The sequence below is a fragment of the Urtica dioica genome, chromosome 5, assembly GCF_054948205.1.
Source record: "Urtica dioica subsp. dioica isolate 48M chromosome 5, U.dioica_male_clone48M_v1_H2, whole genome shotgun sequence".
Lineage (NCBI taxonomy): Eukaryota > Viridiplantae > Streptophyta > Magnoliopsida > Rosales > Urticaceae > Urtica > Urtica dioica.
Genome location: NC_142760.1, coordinates 33,658,265 through 33,676,742, shown reverse-complemented (window position 1 = coordinate 33,676,742; position 18,478 = coordinate 33,658,265). Strand labels below are relative to the sequence as shown.

Below are 18,478 nucleotides of genomic sequence, written 5' to 3'. Positions count from 1 at the left end.
ATGTAGATTTGCATAAACAATCTATTCGTAGTTTGCTTAAAACGATTTATTCGCAATCTAAGGGTCAAAGGACTATTGACCTCAGTATGATTGTTAGAAGAATCTATGATGTCTGGTTATGAGGCATTGAGAGTTGGAGACTCTATAGTTCTTCTAGGTATCTTCCGAATGTACTGAATTGACCAGTGCACTTCTAGAGACAAGATAAGAACAAACCATTTAACCTCTTATGTCTCGAAGTCACTACGTATGAATTGCATCGTGCTTACCTTAATCCTGAAATGAGACATGTCATTTCACACCTTAGTATTCTCATTTGAGAAAGTCAGAGTTCGGACTCACTACATGATTCCGAACAAGGCCTATTGGTGAAGTACTAAGTTGTGAGAATGTCATGAGTAACTTTGTGAAGATCTCATAGATATGGAATTCATGTACAAGATTGCTGAAATGCAATGTATATAACCTCATGATTTGTTCCTTGGAGTGTGAATAAATGAACTGGCCAGTGTCCAAATTGAGTCTTGACTCTTTTGGATGAAACAATGTGACTTGTTAGCTCCTCGTCAATACATTGTTTCTAACTTATTCACAAGCGACAAAGGAGTTGAGGAAATAACAGCTAGAAGGGTAAAATAGTAATTTTGTAAATCCCGACTAGCTGATGATATTCATGAAGGGTAAACACTGATAATATTCTGTGGATCCATTAATTACAATTAGGTTGAATTCTTGAGTAGAAAATAAATTCATTTGAACCGAGAGATTTTCAGTGTCAACTTTTTAGTGGAGTCAGTTGACATTAAGCTAAACTTGGAAAAAGTTTGTGAACTTTTGAGTCCAAGTATTTAGCTCAAGCTTTGTTCATTTGGATCCATGAGGTCACTGTCACGAATCGCATCGAGTAGGAATAGTTAAACAGGAAGCTAAGTCAAAACAAGAACGAAAATTGTCAAAAGGGTATTTTTGTCTTTTGAGACATAGCATGAAATGAATGTCAATAAATTTTTTGACAAGGTCATTTGATGACTTAATAATACTCGGCCATGACTTGATCATTGGGCCTTGTGGATTAATTTCATTTCATAAGAATTTTATTGAAAATTCTTAATGGGCATTTTTCATGTTGTCATGAACAAATGAAGAAGCTTCTAGAAGCTCCTTCTAGAGACATGTTGGGCGCCCACCACCCAAGAAAAAAGAGAGAATATTTTGTGCATAAATGTATCAATATACTTGCCAAAAGAAAAAGAGGAAATAAATTTGTATAAGGATGCTTAAGGGAATCGGTCAAGTAGACAAAAGGCAAGGCAAGGAACAAAAAATGAAACAAATCCAAGCCTTCTAGAAGGCAGCCTTGGCCGAGTGAATTAAAGGGAAAATGGGCAATTTTTGCTCATGAATATGTGATATTCTATAAAAGAGGAAACTACCTTATTGAAGGTGAGACCTCTCCTATAAATATGAGCCCCATTCTTCACATTTCATTCATCCCAAGTTCTAGAGATTTGAGAGCTTCTCTCTCTAGCTTGGCCGATCCTCTCTCTCTCTCTCTATTCAATTTCGTTTTATTGTTTTGGCACCTAGGTCCTCATTTGACCTAGAGTTTAGCTCTGCGACTTCAAGACTCGTTCTTAAGTCGTAGTGTTTAAAAGTGCCAACACACTAATTCCTTTTATTTCGAGTGATTTAGTGATAGAAACTTTCGTGGTTGCTCGAGTCGCCGAGGAAAGAAAGAGAGACGTGCTGCGAGGGAGACGGACGTTTTCAACCTTCCGAAGGCTCATCAACGTTCAAGCTTCTAAAGAGGTTAGTAAATTTATTATGCTCATATTAGTTTTTATTTACATGTGCTTGCACTTTGTCTAGGTTAGTAAAAACTGTTTTATTTGAAAAAGAAATTTTTTAAAATTCCGCCGCTTAACGAAGCGTTAAAGTTTTTCTTAAACTCTAGATCAATTCCAACAGAAACTCTATTTTTTTTTTCTTTGAGACGTGTCTGAGCTTCTATTCTATTGAGTGTGTGTGGGTCAAATGAAAAGGGCATTTTAATGATTTATAAATTTTTTGCCTAGTCTACTTCAACTTAAAAAAACTGGACTATTTTACTAAACTCAAATTTTGAGTTGGCTAGATATTTTGAGTTGGCTAGATAGCCACATCACCCAATATAATAAGGGTCCATTAGATTTATAGTTTTATTTACATTTTTAGTTTGTCATTTAGCCAGCTTTTAGTAAATTTTTGGTATTTAGTCATATCCACAATATTTTCTTATTGCATATGTGTCACGACCCGCGAGCGACAGCTCGCCCACGAGCCGCGACCGATTTACTCTCAAATCATACAATACATATTAAACAATAGATCATAATACTTTTATATATTAAAATAGTTTGCGAAAATCCGGGGAAATTTTTCGCTTTTATAACTAAGAGTCTTATAGCGACTCCTATACAAACATGTTCCGGAACGTTTTAACAAACGATACTAACCCCCGGTTAAGAAACCCCATAGCTCATAGGTCAAGGCAATACGCGCTCGGTTTCGATCTTCAATCTTGTTTCCCGCTTACAAGCTTTTCCCTTATCTACATTACCAATGGTCATAAAACTATGAGTCGATTTACTCAGTAAGTGGGAGTCTAACTTAGGAAAAGAACAACAACTAATACCATGTGACGTGAAAACAAACACATAGAGATGCAGAATGCAAATACATATGATCCTAGAGCCTGCCTAACGCGGGGCCTCGCTCTACGTTATCACTTGCCATTCCACAAGGTTATACAACATCCCCTGCTACAACCCTTGGAATGACAAGAAGCCAGCCTCAAACTTCGAGCAGTAGGCATCAGTAGCTTAAGCGTTTTAAGACTGTCTGGGATCCACTAGTGGTACCATCTTCATTTGGGCGCCGACGCTACGTGTTGTCATGACACAGCAAATGGGCTCGCCGTGGCGACCTTTCCCATTGCAAGAAAGGGGTGCTCTTGGCAACTCCCGTGGACTACTCAGCGCCATTAGGACCGTCTTAGTCCTTAACACGAGTCGTAACTCGTGGGTACCACCGACAACATTATTTATTATTTGGATACTCTAGCATATAGAGGACACAACTAATTACAAACAGGAGAGCGTCTCGGGATAAATCTCGAAAGAATTATGGTTTCCCTTTCATGCTCGTTAAGTGTTTTAGATTGAAGACTCAGGACGTGACTCCCGGTACTTCTACCCTCGGCTCGAATCCGAGAGTTCAACATGCTCTCCTGTCACCTCACATCTAGCCAAACTCTATGGTTAGCAGAGGGATCTAACTACAACAAAGTAGCAACATGGCTGGTTCAAGTTAGCATTTGAACCTATGGGTAAAAACCCAACTAAATTTTCCATAAAGAGTGGTCAAAGCCTTAATCTTTGGTGTTTGTGTCTTTTAAGGCTTTTCCTATTCTTTATTATTATTAACACGTAAATGCATGTAAACAGGATTATTCCATTGGTAAGTAGTTGACTTATGTCTCCACACTTACCTGGAATAGTCAAACTGTTTGACTTGCGTGTCCCAACGCTTCACCTTGCATTACTCGTCTCCGTATGCTCCTCGAAATAACTTGGCACGTCCTAGAATTCGTTAAGAATATTAAAATTCTTAACTAATGTTCCGTTAATTATTGGGCTCGGGAAAAAGAGAGTGAATCTGGGATTATTGACGGAACAACGCGTGTTAATTTAATATTCGAGAATTTAATTTATTAATTTCCGGTCCTCGGAAATTAATCATTATTTAAGACCCGTCATATACCAAAGGTACCGTAAGACGGTACGAAAAATAATTTATACTTGGCAAGAGTCGAACGATTATTAATTAACCGCTTAACCCTTCTTCGGGCCTTAAATAAAAATCTAAAAATCCTTTAAGTCTAGATTTTTAGATTATCGGTCAAATTAAATTTTCGAACATCAAAACAATAATCATTAAATACGAGAGATATTAAACGCTATTTAAGCGAATAATATTACTCACGTTCTAGTCGAGATCGGAAGCTCGTCTTCGATTTCTCGTTATTCCTCGCGTGTCGTCCCGGTTCGGTCACGTCGCTCTGTAATACCAAATATAACCAACCGATCGTCAGATTCTCAAACCTCAAAACGAATCACCATTGCTAACCGAGGCCCAAATAATTAACACCGACTTAGTCTCAGATTCGATTTATTACTTTTCCGGGAATATTGTTCGGCCGAGTGAATCATGAAATCTCACCGTAATTAAATGGTGGGAAAATAACACATTTATACCCTGTGTTTTAGTGAAATGTCGAGTTTAACCCTCGGTTTTCAAAAATGTCGAGTTCATACCCTCTGTTTAACTAAAATGACGAAATTATACCCCATGTTTAACTAAAATGACGAAATTGTACCCTGAAATAGACACCAGTGTCACGAATATTCTGTTTATTGAATTTTCATTGACGTTGACTATAATATGTATATATAAACACCAATTATCTTTATTCATTCGCGCTATATATGTAATTTATTTAAAAACTAAAAAATAAACAACAGTCTCTTAATCGGGAAGAACACGGAAAGAGGCAAATGGGTAAACATCGATAGTTGATAGTCATCAAAATTGCATATTCGAACAGAGAATCCAGAATTTAGAGTTACAATTCGAACACGGAATGAAGTCATTTCTTAGAAGGTATGAGTTTTATTATTTAATTTCAATTTAAGACTATTTTTATTTCAAAATTGAGAATTTGGAAGTTAGAGAACTGATTTAGATTTGATTTGGTTTTTCTCATATAAGAGTTAATATCAATGAAAGGGAGATTTGTGACGCTGTTATTCATTTCAGGGTATAATTTCGTCATTTTAGTTAAACAGAGAGTATGAACTCGACATTTTTGAAAACCGAAGGTTAAACTCGACATTTCACTAAAACACAGGGTATAAATGTGATATTTTCCCTTTCTGAACAAAACTCATGCCAAAACAACATACAAAACACAGCCATATAAAAAGTCACAAAATTATTAAACTTGTCACAAAATATTCAAATATGTCAATAAACCATTAGACATGTCAATAAAAACGAGTCAACATTCCAAAAACCCATCTCAGTCAACAATATTTCTAGAATCGACACTCGGCAAAGAACGTGTCATAACTTCCGTTACACAACTCGAAATCCAACGATTCCAATTTCATAATAAAATTAACATACACACCTTTCTAACAAGATATTGCAAGCCAATTTCGGACCAAGACAACTATCTCAAAAGCATCCCACAAAAATCAGTTTGAAATTCGGTATTCCAAGTTTTTCCAGTTTCGAAACACCAATTTCAAAAATTCATAACTCACTCAATTCTCAACGGATTTACACATTCTTGGTCATTTTAGAAAGCCCATAATGTCTACTATCCAGGAAAAATATCAAAAAATCCAAATTAAATCGGTACAGATCTGTCCACGTCAATTTACAGAGGCTGTTCACAGCGAACTTAAAATCGATTCAAACTCACGTATCCGAGGACAAGCAATACAACCCGAGCACCAAAACGAGTTCAATGAACAACATAAACAAACCAATTTCTCAGAATTCATCCCGGAATTGAAAAACCCCCAAAAAAATCCAACCATGAACCCTAGTTTTTTTTTTCACTTCAGCCATGAAAATTTCTACCTCTAATTCCCGTGAATTCAGACTCCTCGGCACCCTCTCCTTTCTTTCCCGGAGTTCCCTTCCGGTCGGCGTCCACGGCGGCTGGCGGCGGTCGCTCTTTTCCTCGGCGAGGCGCTCGCGCGGTGCTCGGTTGGTGGCGCACGATGGATGGAGAGCTGAGCGAAGAAGATGGTGGAGAGGATGAAGATGATGATTATGGTTGTCGGGATGGTGAGGATGATTTGTTGGTTTTGGAATTTTTTTGTTTTTTCTTCTCTGTTTCTTCTTGTAGGAATCGCGTGGAGAAATGAAGTGAAGAAGGAATGCACGTTAAGAAGAAAGAAGAATGAGTAAGAGTTTCAAAATTGCTCATTTTAAGTCCACATATTTTTCCCTAAGCCTCACTTCTGACACCAAATTTCAATTTTTGTTACAACTGGGTCCTTAATTTTTTGTTGCAAATAGGTCCCATCCATTTAAATCCTTATTCAAGTCCACAATTAAATGGATATCGATTTTATAATTTAAACCGAGAATTTTCTCGTTCAGATTTGATTAACTTAAATATATTTAAGGTTTCTCGGAAATAATTCTCCTCCTTGAGAATTTATTTCTTAAATTAAATTCCAAAATATTTCTTCGGAAAATAATTTATTATTCGAGACGAACTCGATAAATCCTTTATTTATTCTAAGATTTTCCATTACCTTAAAATATTTTAAATTAATTCTATAGACGAGTAGGACCATAATTCACTCAATAATTCAATTGTAACAACAGAAGCTCGTTTATTATACTTGAATTTACAAGTTGAGAGATTCAAAAATTTATCCTTTACAATCCCTACCCCGTTAAAAGAGTTTCGTCCTCGAAACTTAAAACAGAGCAGGGTACTTCTTTTGTATCTCACTCTCGAGCTCCCAAGTGGCTTCATCTTCAGCGTGTCTCTTCCACAACACCTTGACCAGATGAATGGTCTTGTTCCTCAAAACTTTCTTCTTGCGATCAAGAATCGCAACAGCATATTCTTCATATTTGACTTCCGGAGATATCTCAACTTCTTGCTCTTGCAGAACATGCGAAGGGTCATACATGTACTTCCGTAACATGGATACGTGGAACACATCGTGGGGGTTGGATATTGGCGGCGGTAACGCCAAGCGATAAGCTGTCTTGCCTACACGCTCTAGGATCTCAAAAGGACCGACATACCTTGGACTGAGCTTTCCTTTCTTTCCAAACCTCATTACCCCTCGCATCGGTGAGACTTTTAGGAAGACTTTCTCTCCTGCCTCAAACTCTAGAGGCCTTCTACGCTTATCTGCGTAGCTATTCTGATGACTTTGTGCTGTCTTCATTCGAGCCTGAATTTTCTTGATTGCTTCGGTGGTCAGCTCGAGCAATTCAAGCCCGATGAACTGGCACTCACCAGCTTCATCCCAATGAACTGGAGAGTGACACCTCCGCCCATAAAGAGCTTCATATACCCTAAGTTAGTGGATGCAGTAGGGATGTGCTTAGGTTGTACGTGTCTAGTATTTTACTCTATAAATAGATTGCTTGTAATTCATTTAAGAGTAGCTTTTGTAATCAGTTTGCTTTCAATCAAAACACAGTACCGTGTGTATTGTTTCCCAACTTTATTTTCTTCCATGTTTTAAATATACAAGCATATTTTATGATCCTAGTTTAAAACCCAACAGCCACAAAGGTGTGGATGAGACAACTCAGAGAGGAAGCGGAACGCATCGAAGACATCGTTGATGAGTACACTTACTATGCGCATCACCGTATCCTGGATTGGGCCTAAAAGGTCCTATTCCTTATGCATACTAATGTTGTAGTGAATAGAGCCCTTTGATTATTTCTCTATATGGAGAATCCAAAGTCTTTTGAAAGGACTCCACAAGCACAAAGAAATTAAATAGCGTAGACTCCTGTTGTGAAAAGTAGCTTTGAAAATAATAGTGTAAAAATTAAATGAAGTGGGACCGTATAGAAAATATGAAGAAAAAAACCTAGCTAGCCTTATGGGTAAGAAATAAATGTCAATAGAATCAGTCATTATTTACACAGTTTCTTACGAACCACTCGATTGATGTATACGAAATGCGAAGCATAAGTCTGATTCTGATCATACACAAAAACTTAGTACTTAAAACCAAAGAATATCGTTCATGATTTGGTATTGTAATGCAATATGCACAAGAATGAGTTGTAATATCTGTAGTAGCAGAGGACCCCCAAATAATTAAAATTAAACTAAAGGTTAAAATCTTTGGCTCAAAAAGTAATGAGTACGCAAGCTGAAAAATAAAGGTTACGGCTAGCTCAGACGAGCACATTGCACGCAAGAGAGCAGCCATATAAAGAATAAACACAGTCGGTCAATATTATGGAATACCTAACATAATACCAAAAAAGTTTAATTATCTTTGTCCCCACCTTGTACATATTCTAACCCCTAATACAATTAAAACAAAAAAAATCAGTATCGTTGGTTTTTTTTTTTGTTTTCTTTTAGTGAAGAAAACACGGTTTATTTTGCTCCACTCATTTCATGATACAAAATATCAATGCCAGTGCCTTAATTTTTTTCATCACTACATCTCAATTTTTCACTGAAAGTTGAGCGATTTCGATTTTGATCAGAGCACACAATGGTAGAGACTTTGCTGAGTCCTGTGATTGAGAAATTGATTGATCTTCTGATCCATGAAGCCAAGTCTTTGAAAGGAGTTGACAAGCAAGTCAAGAGTCTTCAAAAGGAGTTGGAGATCATCGAACCTCTTCTTCACGACGCCGAAGCCAAGTCTGGAAGAGGAGAGCTCAGCGGCGCCACGAAGGTGTGGATGAGACAGCTCAGAGAAGAAGCGGAACGCATCGAAGACGTCGTCGACGGATACACTTATTACGCCGAGCAGCACCGTCAAAGTGAAGTCGGTTTTTTCGGGTCTCTGCGCAAGGCAAGTCATTGTGTCAAGACCTTCAAAACTCAGCGCGACTTAGCTTCCGAGATCCGAGATGTTAAAGAGTCATTACGCGAGATCAGGGAGAGAGGTCTGAGTTATGGGCTGAGACCCTTCGAGCAAGGCGGTTCGAGTGGCGGGAAAGGAATTTCACGAGTCGACCCGCGCATCGGTTCTCTTTTCATTGACGAAAAAGAGCTTGTAGGCATTGACATCTTGTCTAATGAGCTTCTGAGAAGTTTGGTGGAAGGCCGACGAGAACGCACCGTGATTTCACTTGTGGGTGAAGGCGGGATCGGTAAAACTACTCTTGCCAGAAAAGTTTACCAAGATGTTGTTGAAAAAGGAAGCTTCGACCATCACGCTTGGGTCACTGTTTCGCAATCGTACGACATCGACAGAATTCTCCAGATGTTGATGACTCGGATCTGCCCGCCTAACCAAGAAATTATTTCGGTTGAAGAAGCTTTCACTCTCTTGAGAAGCTCTCTCCATGCAAAGAGGTACGTGATTGTTTTTGACGATGTGTGGGAAATGGATTTTTGGAGTGTCATAAAGCATGCTTTGCCTGATAATAGCAATGGTAGTAGAATACTTCTCACGACTCGTAAATCTAAGGTCAAAGAGTCTTTTAATTCACCATCATCTGAAGTTATTGTCAAAGAGCTAAAGACTTGGTCGACAGAACAAGCATGGGAATTGTTCTGTAAAAAGGCGTTTTTGAATTCATATTGTCCACCAGAGTTGGAACTGTTGTCTCGTGAAATTCTAAGTAAATGTCAAGGCTTGCCACTTGCTATTGTTGCTGTAGCTGGTTTATTGTCAAAAAAAGATAAGTGCGAAACAGAATGGAAAAAAACGCTTGACGATCTCCTCTATGAGTTTCAAGAAAACAATGAGCTATCGAGTGTTTCCAAAGTTCTATTACTCAGTTATCATGATTTGCCTCACCATCTAAAATTATGCTTCTTGTACTTCGGTATTTTTCCAGAAGATTTTTCAGTCGATCAAAGAAGATTATGCAGAATTTGGATTGCTGAAGGGTTCATTAGATTTCGAGAAAATAAAACCTTCGAAAAAATCGCCGAAGAATACTTAATTGAGCTTATCGATAGAAATTTGGTTGCGTTTGAGTTAGAGATTGGATTCAAAAGACAATACAAGGTGCATGATTTAATACGGGAGTTGATTTTAACAAAAACAAAAGAGTTGGGCTTTTGTAAAGTATTTAACCAAAATCAGTCAAGAGACAAAGAGAAGAGTCGCCGCTTAGTAATTCATGATACTACAAGGAACGTTTGGAAAGATGTGTGTGATTGTAAGATTCGCTCTGTTGTTCTCTTTGATACTTCCAAAGTTTCAAACTCTTTTGTAGTTGGTGTATTTGAAAGTTGTAAACTCTTAAAGGTGGTTGACTTTGAGGCCTGTCCTCTTGATAATCTGCCGAAGGAAGTGGGAAATTTGTTGCAATTGAAATACTTAAACCTCAGCGGCTCAAAAGTGAAGACTCTCCCTAAGTCTATTGGGAAGCTGCGTAATCTCCAGACATTGGAGCTCGGTAATACCTTAGTGCGAGAGCTTCCGCTTGAGATCAATAAACTACAGAAATTGAGACACATTTCCGTCTACAAAATAAATGAAGAGAGAAGACTTAGTGTAAGCTCATTCATAGGGGTGAGGATTCATGAAGGGATTAATCTGTTGAAAGAGTTACAAACACTCGGTTTTATCGAAGCACATTCTGGTAGAGTTGATATCATCAAAGAGCTAGGAAAACTTAGTAAACTAAGAAGCCTTGGAGTTTTGAAGGTAACGAAAAAGATATGTGAAGCCCTTGGAGTGTCTATTGAGAAAATGAACGACCTTGAACAGTTATTTCTCGTCGCAGCAACCAAGGACGAGGTTTTAGATTTGAATTGCATTTCGTCTCCTCCTCTTCTCTTGAACTATTTCAAACTCAGTTGTCGACTACAACGATTGCCGATTTGGGTTTCCGAACTTCGCAATCTGCAAGCACTGATGTTGAATTTTTCGAGGCTAGTCGACGAGCCGCTGAAATTGCTCAAAGGTTTGCCCAATTTGTCATTCCTTCGAATGCATCAGGCATACGATGGAGAGGAATTGCAGTTCGAGGAAAGAAGTTTTCCGAAACTCAAGCATCTTGAATTAAGCAATTTGGAAGGATTAAAGGTGATTAAGGTTGAAATAGGAGCGTTGCCTCTTCTCGAGAAGTTCGAGTTCGGAGCTTCTCCGTTGATGAAGGAAATGCCTTGCAATCTTCAACACCTGACAAACCTTAAATCACTCAGAGTTAATGATATGCCGAAGGAATTCGTGATGGCTCTACAACCAAATGGAGGTTCAGAATTCTGCAAAATTGAGCACATACCTTCTGTTACCTTTGGGTACTCATCAGGAAAATGGTTGTTTTATAATTCCTACATGCTTGGCAGCTCAGAGTTGTTGCAACATCTTGAAGGACAAGACTAATGTAAGTATTGTTTCAACTATTTTTTTATTCCTATTTATTATGCTTGCCAATTTTCAACATCCTTGATTTAAAAATTAATCTCAATCCCTCTGTTTTATTGACGTAGTCCATTCATACTTGCATTTCAAGTCGATCACATTTATCGATCTGCTCTTTTTTTTGTTGTTGTTGTTGAATTAAGATGATTCATCATTAATTATTAAAAAATTATGCATTGTTGACATTTTTGTTAACTTTTGGGTGTTACTTTACAAAAATGGCAGGAAGAGCAGAGAGGATTCTCTGCCGGTTCACTTCGCTTCTGGGAAAGAGCGAAGAGAAATATTTCCAGTTTTTGCGTCAAAGGTATTCACTCTGATGATGTGGTTTTTTTGGTTTTGTTCATTCTTCATTCTGCCATATCTTTGAGATTCATAGATCTATTAGCAAACTTATGGCTTGACTTTTCAGGTAGTCATAGAGGAAGTTAGAATCCTCGAGGAAGTTAGTCATCAAGCTTAGATTCATCAAGCATTGCTATTGGATTTGGGGCCGGGTTTTTTGTTTTTGTTTTTGTTTTTTGTTTTTTGTTTTGTTTTGTTTTTTTTGTTTTTCTGGAATCTGGAGCTGTGCATGACTAGAATCAGCAAACTCACTCATCTTGCTTAGCCATTAAATTTATAAACCAATGTTGTTGTATTACAGAACAGTTTTTTCTGTCTAGATCTAGTGGTACTATTGGATCATACGTATAAACTCACGCATCTTGCTTAGCCATATTCCGTCTTAACTGAAAATCATCAATGTCAGTTTGTTACAGAACTGCAAGCCATTGTCGGTCAAAAAATAAATTCATACTTTCCTAGAGGTCATGAATAAACGAGTAACGAAATCCTCAGCTCTTTAATCTAGTAGTTATTTACCTTTTATTATTTATGCTTATTAACGTATTCCTAGCATGGGTATCTCTAAGTATCAAACGTTATTGATCAATAATATTCAACCTACCTGTTCACTCACAATACTTTGTATATTTAGCGATATAAGCCACATAAATATAAGCGTTTGTGTTTTAGCCAACGTTTTGTAAATTTTTCGAAAATAGCCAAAATTTTTTGTAAATGTTTCGTCAATAGCCATATTTACTAGAAATTTACTTTTTATTTTTGGTTATTTTGATAGCGTAAATAGATTTACGCGGCTATTTACAAAAAATTAACGAAACGTTGGCTATTTCAAAATTTCTAACGTTTCATATGGCTAGATAGCCACTGGACCCTTTTTTTTTATAACCGTGGTGTCCGGGTGAGACCCGACTAATATCCACGAGGCCCTGGCATTATCGACCGGGAGACTACCCCAGTGGCCCCAATTGTTGCGTCCAGGGGGAATCGAACCGGTTTTTTTTAGGGATGCAATAGGAGGACTTCCCAAGAGGTCACCCATCCTAGTACTACTCTCGCCCAAGCACGCTTAACTTCGGAGTTCTGATGGGATCCGGTGCACACAATACTTTGTATTATAACATATTATCATAAACCTGTCTAAGGATTTTGCAAGACCTGCGTTCGAAGACAATTTTAATCGGACAGCGACAAAACACACACACACACACACGCTCAAACAAACAACCGGAAAATATCTAGATCTTAGCCAACAAGACATCTTCTTAACTTTTTGTTACCATACACATTGTGAAATTATTAGATTAGCATACACTTGGCTACATTGTGAATCCAAAATATGTACTTTTGTGTTAGTCATTAAAAATCACGATCAAATCTATGATTGGAGAGAGAGAGAGAGAGAGACGAGACGAGAAATTGAAAAAAAAATATTGTTTCATTGAATTTGGGGAAGAAGAAAACTCAGAAGATATAAACCAAGTCAAAAGTACAAAAGACATAAACTGTCCTTAACTTAATCAATAAGTGAGGGGCATAAAAGTAAAACAACAAATCAAAAGAAAAAGAGCCATAACGGCTATATTCCAACCAAACAAGAATTGCTTAGAGAATAAGCAATTACTCATTAGCTGAAGATTACAAACAAAAGCCTTCAATTCCAATACTCCCCCTTAAGCTGGACGAAAAATGTCTTTGAGGGGCTGCTTGGACAGAATAGACCGAAGCGATGGAGCTGGAAGTGGCTTCGTGAATGCATCTGCAAGCTGACGATTCGTTCGAATAGGAAGCAGCTTCACATCACCTCATTGTATATAATCACGAACAAAATAGAGATCAATCTCGATATGTTTTGTTCGTTCATGGAATGCAAGGTTGGAAGCTATGTACACAGCATCTTGGTTATCGTAAAACAAGACTGTTGGACTCGTCGAAGTGACGTGGAAATCACACAACAGTTGTCACAACCACACAAGCTCACTCGTTGCTGCTGCTAATGCTCCGTACTCTGCCCCAGCCGACGACCTAGACATAGTGTTCTGCTTCTTGGACTTCCATGCCACCAAGGAATCACCAATGAAGACGCAACACCATGTAATATATCGCCGTGCATCCAAGCAGGTACCCCAGTTAGCATCAGAAAACCCTTTGAGCTGAGTAGATGACTTAGCACTGAAGAACAACCCTTGTCCTGGTGTCCCTTTGATGTATCGTAGCAAGTGATGAACCGCATGCAAGTGAATATCACGTGGAGACTGTAAAAATTGACTCATGGCATTAACTGAATAAGTAATGTCAGGTCTAGCGATAGTAAGATATAATAGACGGCCAATAAGACTCCTTTAATGAGTCTTATCCTCTAAAAGAGCACCATCCTCATAATTGATGCGAATTCTGGGATTTATTGGTGTAGACACCGGTTTGGAGTCTAGGAAACCATAATCTTCTAGTAGTTGAAGGGCATATTTTCGTTGGTTGATAACTATCCCAGATGTAGACCGAGCAATCTCAATTCCAAGGAAGAACTTGAGATGACTTAAATGTCACGACCCGTGAGCGACGGCTCTCCCACGAGCCGCGACCGATCAGCTCAAATCTATACATAACTCATAATATAAACACATAAATTAAACATAATATCTCATAAGATTATATAATAAAATAGTTTGCGAAAACTCGGGGAAATTTTTCGCTTTTATAACTTAAGAGTCTTATAGCGACTCCTATACAAATATGTTCCGGAATGTTTTATCAGAAGATACTAACCCCCGATTGAGAAACCCCCATAGCCCATAGGTCAAGGCAATACGCACTCGGTCTCGGTCTTCAATCTCGTTTCCCGCTTACGAGCTTTTCTCTTATCTACATTACCAAGGGTCATAAAACTATGAGTCGATTGACTCAGTAAGTGGGAGTCTATCTATAAAGTAAAACGACTAATGTCATGTGACGTGCAAACAAACACATAAGAATGCAGAATGATCGCTAGATGCAGCTAGATTCTAGGACTAGAGCATGACTGACGCGTGACGTCACACTCTATCTACATACTTGCCGTCCCGCAAGGTTATACACTCCTCACTGCTATAACCTCCGGTCCGACTAGAGACTAGCTTCAGACTTCGAGCAGCAGTCATCAACTGATCTAAGTTTTAACACCTGTCTGGGATCCACTAGTGGTACTTTCTTCATCATGACGTCAGCGCCGCTGGTCTCTGACATAGTGAGCTCGAGAATCGCGACCTTCACCCACTAAACCCCGGGGCGCTCAAGGCAGCCTCCGGTGAGTCTTCCAGCTAACAATGAGCTCGCGATGCGCGACCTTCACCCATTGCTTCGAGTACTCGGCGCACGGACCGGCATGGCCCACCAAGCACAAGTCGTGGACTTGTGAGTACCACCGACATGAGTTAATTAAAGTTTGGGTACACTGTAGCTAGCAGCGTACACGTTAAACTTATATACGGAAGAGCGTAACGGGATAAACCCCGAAAGAAATTATTGTTTCCCTTTGAAGCTCGTTAAGTGTTTTAAGTTGAAAGCTCGAAATGTGACTTCCGAACTCTCTACTCTCGATTGAATTTGAGAGTCTATCGCTCTTCCGTCCCCTCGATTCTAACCTACTTCCTAGAGTTAGAAGAGAAGTCTAACTACACACAAAGCAAACGTGGCTGGTTCAAGTTAGCGTTTGAACCTAACGGGCGAACCCGAGCTAAGTTTTCAAACAAGAGTGGCCGAAGCCTTAACTTTCGAGTTTATTCACTTTTTAGGTTTTTACCTACTCTTGTTTACTAGCAAGCAAATGCACAAACAAGAAGGGTTATACCCTTGGTAAGTAGTTGACTTATGTCTCCCCACTTACCCGGAATTGTTCGGCAGAAAGCTCGACGATTCCCGTAGATGTCTTGCTTCACACGTCCTTCGAGACACTTGGCACTTGTCGAAACGTCGGGAGAATTAGCATCCAGAGTTGAACATCCGTTAGTTAATGGATTCGAGTTTACTTAAAGAGGATAGGGTTCGTTGTCGGGATTAGAGTCGGTTCAGAATTCGAGAATTTAATTTATTATTCCTCGGTTCTTCGGAAGTTTATTCAAGACTCACGTATTCTCGTATCGAGAATGATACGAAATAAAGTTCAACGAGTAATCATGAGTCTTAAATAAATTAAATAATCCGAAATTAAAATAACCGAGAATTCCAAACGAATAATTAAATTAAATTCATAAACATCATTAAATAAATAATTATAAATTATTTATTTAAACCTTGAAAGTACATATCATAAAAATAATCTAAGAGTATTTAAACGCTATAAGCGATTTAAAACTCACGAGTTAATCGAGCTTTATTTCGATAACTCTTTAACTTGATATCTTCAGAAACTGATCTTGTCGCTCTTGACTCGTCTGGTTCCCGTCCGTCCGTCAAGATCTGTAATTCAAACCTGGAACCCAACGACGAGTTAACATCTTAAATTCCAAACCCTTATCAGTTTCAAAATCCAAATCCCGATATCATGATTCAAAACCCGAACCCAAAACCAATTCAAGCGAACTCAACTCGAAACCAACTAACCGAAGACGTCCTAACACAACAACGATCACAACATATCAAACCGAGGCTCAGAAATCATCACACATAACCAAGTCAAATCAGCCAAGAAGACACTAACGTTCACGGCCAAGCAAACACCCGACCAAACCAAACAAGCGGCCAACACACACAACCAAACAAACCACGGTCAAAACACATAACCAAACCAAAACTCAATACCAAAATCCAGAGCCAACGAGTTACATCATCACAGCCTCCTATGAACAACAATAATCAGAATCCTTAACAATCCCAAAAATTCACACGGCCAAGATAGCAACGTCCATAAACCAAGTAAAAATTCCAACAGCCATATTCAACCAAAACCCAAACACTAAATGAACCATAGTACATCTCAGAATCATCAATCCATACGCAGAAATCAAAAGCCCCAAAATAAACCCCTAGTTCATGAGATTTTCGGCCAAATTCTCAATCCAAGATGAGAAATTCGAGTTCAATGAACATAACTAAGCCATAAACATCATAAATGAAGCTCCAAGAACCAACCAAAACAAACAATTTCATCAATTACACTCGGACCCAAAAACCCCCAAATCAACCCAAGAACCCTAACCACAAAATCAAATCCAAAGAGAGAAATCTCTACCTCAAATCGTGATATTAGGCGTCTTGGGTGAGCTTTCCCTCTTCCCCGACGTCTTCCTTCTTGCTCCGGCGTCACGGCGGTCCTCGGCGGCGTCGTTCTTCTTCGGCCCGGAGCGCGCGCGATGGAGGCTCGGCGAGGGTGATAGCGCGCGAAGGAGAGGAGAGAAGAAGAGATGAGAAGAGTTATGTGGGTGATGGTGATGATGAAGCTCGGTATCAATGGAGACAAGGGGGCCGAATTTTTTTTTCTTTGTCTGGTTCTTGCGCGAGAGACACGGGAAGAAGAAGAGAAGAAGAAGAGAAAAGAAGAAGAAAAGAGAGAAAAGAAAGAGAGAGGGAAAGAATGAGGTGGCCGAAAAAAAGAGGGGGAAAGGCTACGTGGCACTCTCACATTGTGCCACGCGGTACAAGCGGTCCACTCAAACTTTGACACGATTCTCTTAAAACGACCCCCTTTCCCTCTTTTTCTTTCAATCTCGTCCTTCGAAATGTTGCACATAAGTCCTTTTTAAAATAAAATCTCTCAATTCTGTCCTTAATTAATTAAAAATAATCTTGAAAAATAACCGAGAAAATTATTATTATTTCCCGTTATCTTGAATATATTTAAGGGATTCCGGAATTTATTTTTACTCTCGAGATTTTTTTAAATCTCCGAGTATGTTCCGAATAATAATATTGAATTACTCGAATATTCTCATTCCGAAATTTCATCGACCTTAAATATTATCATTTTCCAAGATATTTATAATCTAAGGACGTCTCATATGCAACAAGAATTTGAATTAAAACTCGTCCATTTTATTCAAATTCACAAGTCGAGCGTTTACAAAAGTTTATACATTACACTAAATCTCTCAGTTTGAATTTGGAATGTAAGTATCTCTTTGCCTTGTTTATCTCCTGCATCTAGGACCTGCTATAATGATGTCATCCACATATAATAAAACAGCAACAAAAGTATCATCATGACCACATGTGAACAAAGAATAATCACACTTAGATTGAGAAAAACCAGAGGATACAATAGCCTGTGTGAAAGTAATGTTCCACTAACGTGAAGCCTGTTTAAGTCCATAGATAGGCTTATGTAGCTTGCAAACCTGTATGGAAGATCCTAAAATTTGCTCCCCCTGTCTAGTGTATCCCAAAGGTAAGTCCATATAGACTTCCTCAAACAAATCACCATTAAGAAAAGCATTGTTTATATCCAATTGAGTCAAACACCAAATTTGTGAGGCTGATAAGGCTAATAACACTATAACAGTAATTAACTTTGCTACAAGAGAGAAAGTATCTATAAAGTCAATTCCTTCTCTTTGGTTATAACCTTTAGCAAATAACCGTGCTTTATGTCTAGCCAAGGAGCCATCAGAGTTGAACTTATTTGTATAGACCCATTTGCAACCTATAGACTTCTTATCAGGTGGTAGAGCAACTATAGACCAGGTGTTATTGTCTTCCATAGCTGTTAACTCATCTATCATGGCATCCCTCCACTCAGGATATTTTCATGCTTGATGATAGTATTGAGGTTGGAAGTGATCAAATTATACTCTCTGCAATCCACTTTCTGATAGGTGTGTGTCGTACGTAGAAAACTCCTATCATCCCAACTAAATCCGAGCTTGTTCTTGAGTAGTTTTGAGGTTTTTCGTGTGTTTTGAACGTTTTCAGGTCAAAAGTGGAATTTCTATGATACTCTGGGAAAATCTGTACAAATCGAGGCATTCGGGATAAAAAAAACGAGTCAAAAATGAAGA

General features: G+C 38.5%; 2 protein-coding genes and 2 long non-coding RNA genes across 4 annotated transcripts; 1 reads left to right on the top strand and 3 right to left on the bottom strand.

Annotated features, from left to right (window-relative positions):
• Positions 1–3,798: 3,798 nt before the first annotated feature.
• LOC149398004 (uncharacterized) lies at positions 3,799–5,966 on the bottom strand. Its single transcript, XR_016297197.1, has 2 exons — positions 5,689–5,966; positions 3,799–4,099 (listed from the first exon to the last, which is right to left on the bottom strand). It is a non-coding gene; the product is annotated as an uncharacterized LOC149398004 (long non-coding RNA).
• A 576-nt stretch (positions 5,967–6,542) lies between these two features.
• On the bottom strand, positions 6,543–8,033 carry LOC149398003 (uncharacterized). The gene is made up of 3 exons (XM_089614424.1): positions 7,992–8,033; positions 7,740–7,797; positions 6,543–7,114 (listed from the first exon to the last, which is right to left on the bottom strand). The coding sequence occupies exons 1-3, from the start codon at positions 8,031–8,033 to the stop codon at positions 6,543–6,545; spliced, it is 672 nt and encodes a 223-aa protein (XP_089470550.1).
• Positions 8,034–8,244: 211 nt separating this feature from the next.
• LOC149398002 (disease resistance protein RPM1-like) lies at positions 8,245–11,673 on the top strand. Its single transcript, XM_089614423.1, has 2 exons — positions 8,245–11,127; positions 11,391–11,673. The coding sequence occupies exon 1, from the start codon at positions 8,328–8,330 to the stop codon at positions 11,124–11,126; it is 2,799 nt and encodes a 932-aa protein (XP_089470549.1). The 5' UTR covers positions 8,245–8,327; the 3' UTR covers position 11,127; positions 11,391–11,673.
• Positions 11,674–15,692: 4,019 nt separating this feature from the next.
• LOC149398001 (uncharacterized) lies at positions 15,693–17,045 on the bottom strand. The gene is made up of 2 exons (XR_016297103.1): positions 16,717–17,045; positions 15,693–15,957 (listed from the first exon to the last, which is right to left on the bottom strand). It is a non-coding gene; the product is annotated as an uncharacterized LOC149398001 (long non-coding RNA).
• Between the last annotated feature and the right edge of the window lie 1,433 nt (positions 17,046–18,478).

Excerpts from the sequence above, each read along its gene's own strand:
- LOC149398003 (XM_089614424.1), bottom strand. The coding sequence starts at position 8,033 with ATGGCTGCTCTCTTGCGTGCAATGTGCTCGTCTGAGCTAGCC. Across the intron at positions 7,798-7,991 it reads TGTGCTCGTCTGAGCTAGCC|AATCAGACTTATGCTTCGCA; the intron begins GTAACCTTTATT and ends GTGTATGATCAG. Across the intron at positions 7,115-7,739 it reads AGTGGTTCGTAAGAAACTGT|TTCATTGGGATGAAGCTGGT; the intron begins GTAAATAATGAC and ends GTCACTCTCCAG.
- LOC149398002 (XM_089614423.1), top strand. The coding sequence starts at position 8,328 with ATGGTAGAGACTTTGCTGAGTCCTGTGATTGAGAAATTGATTGATCTT.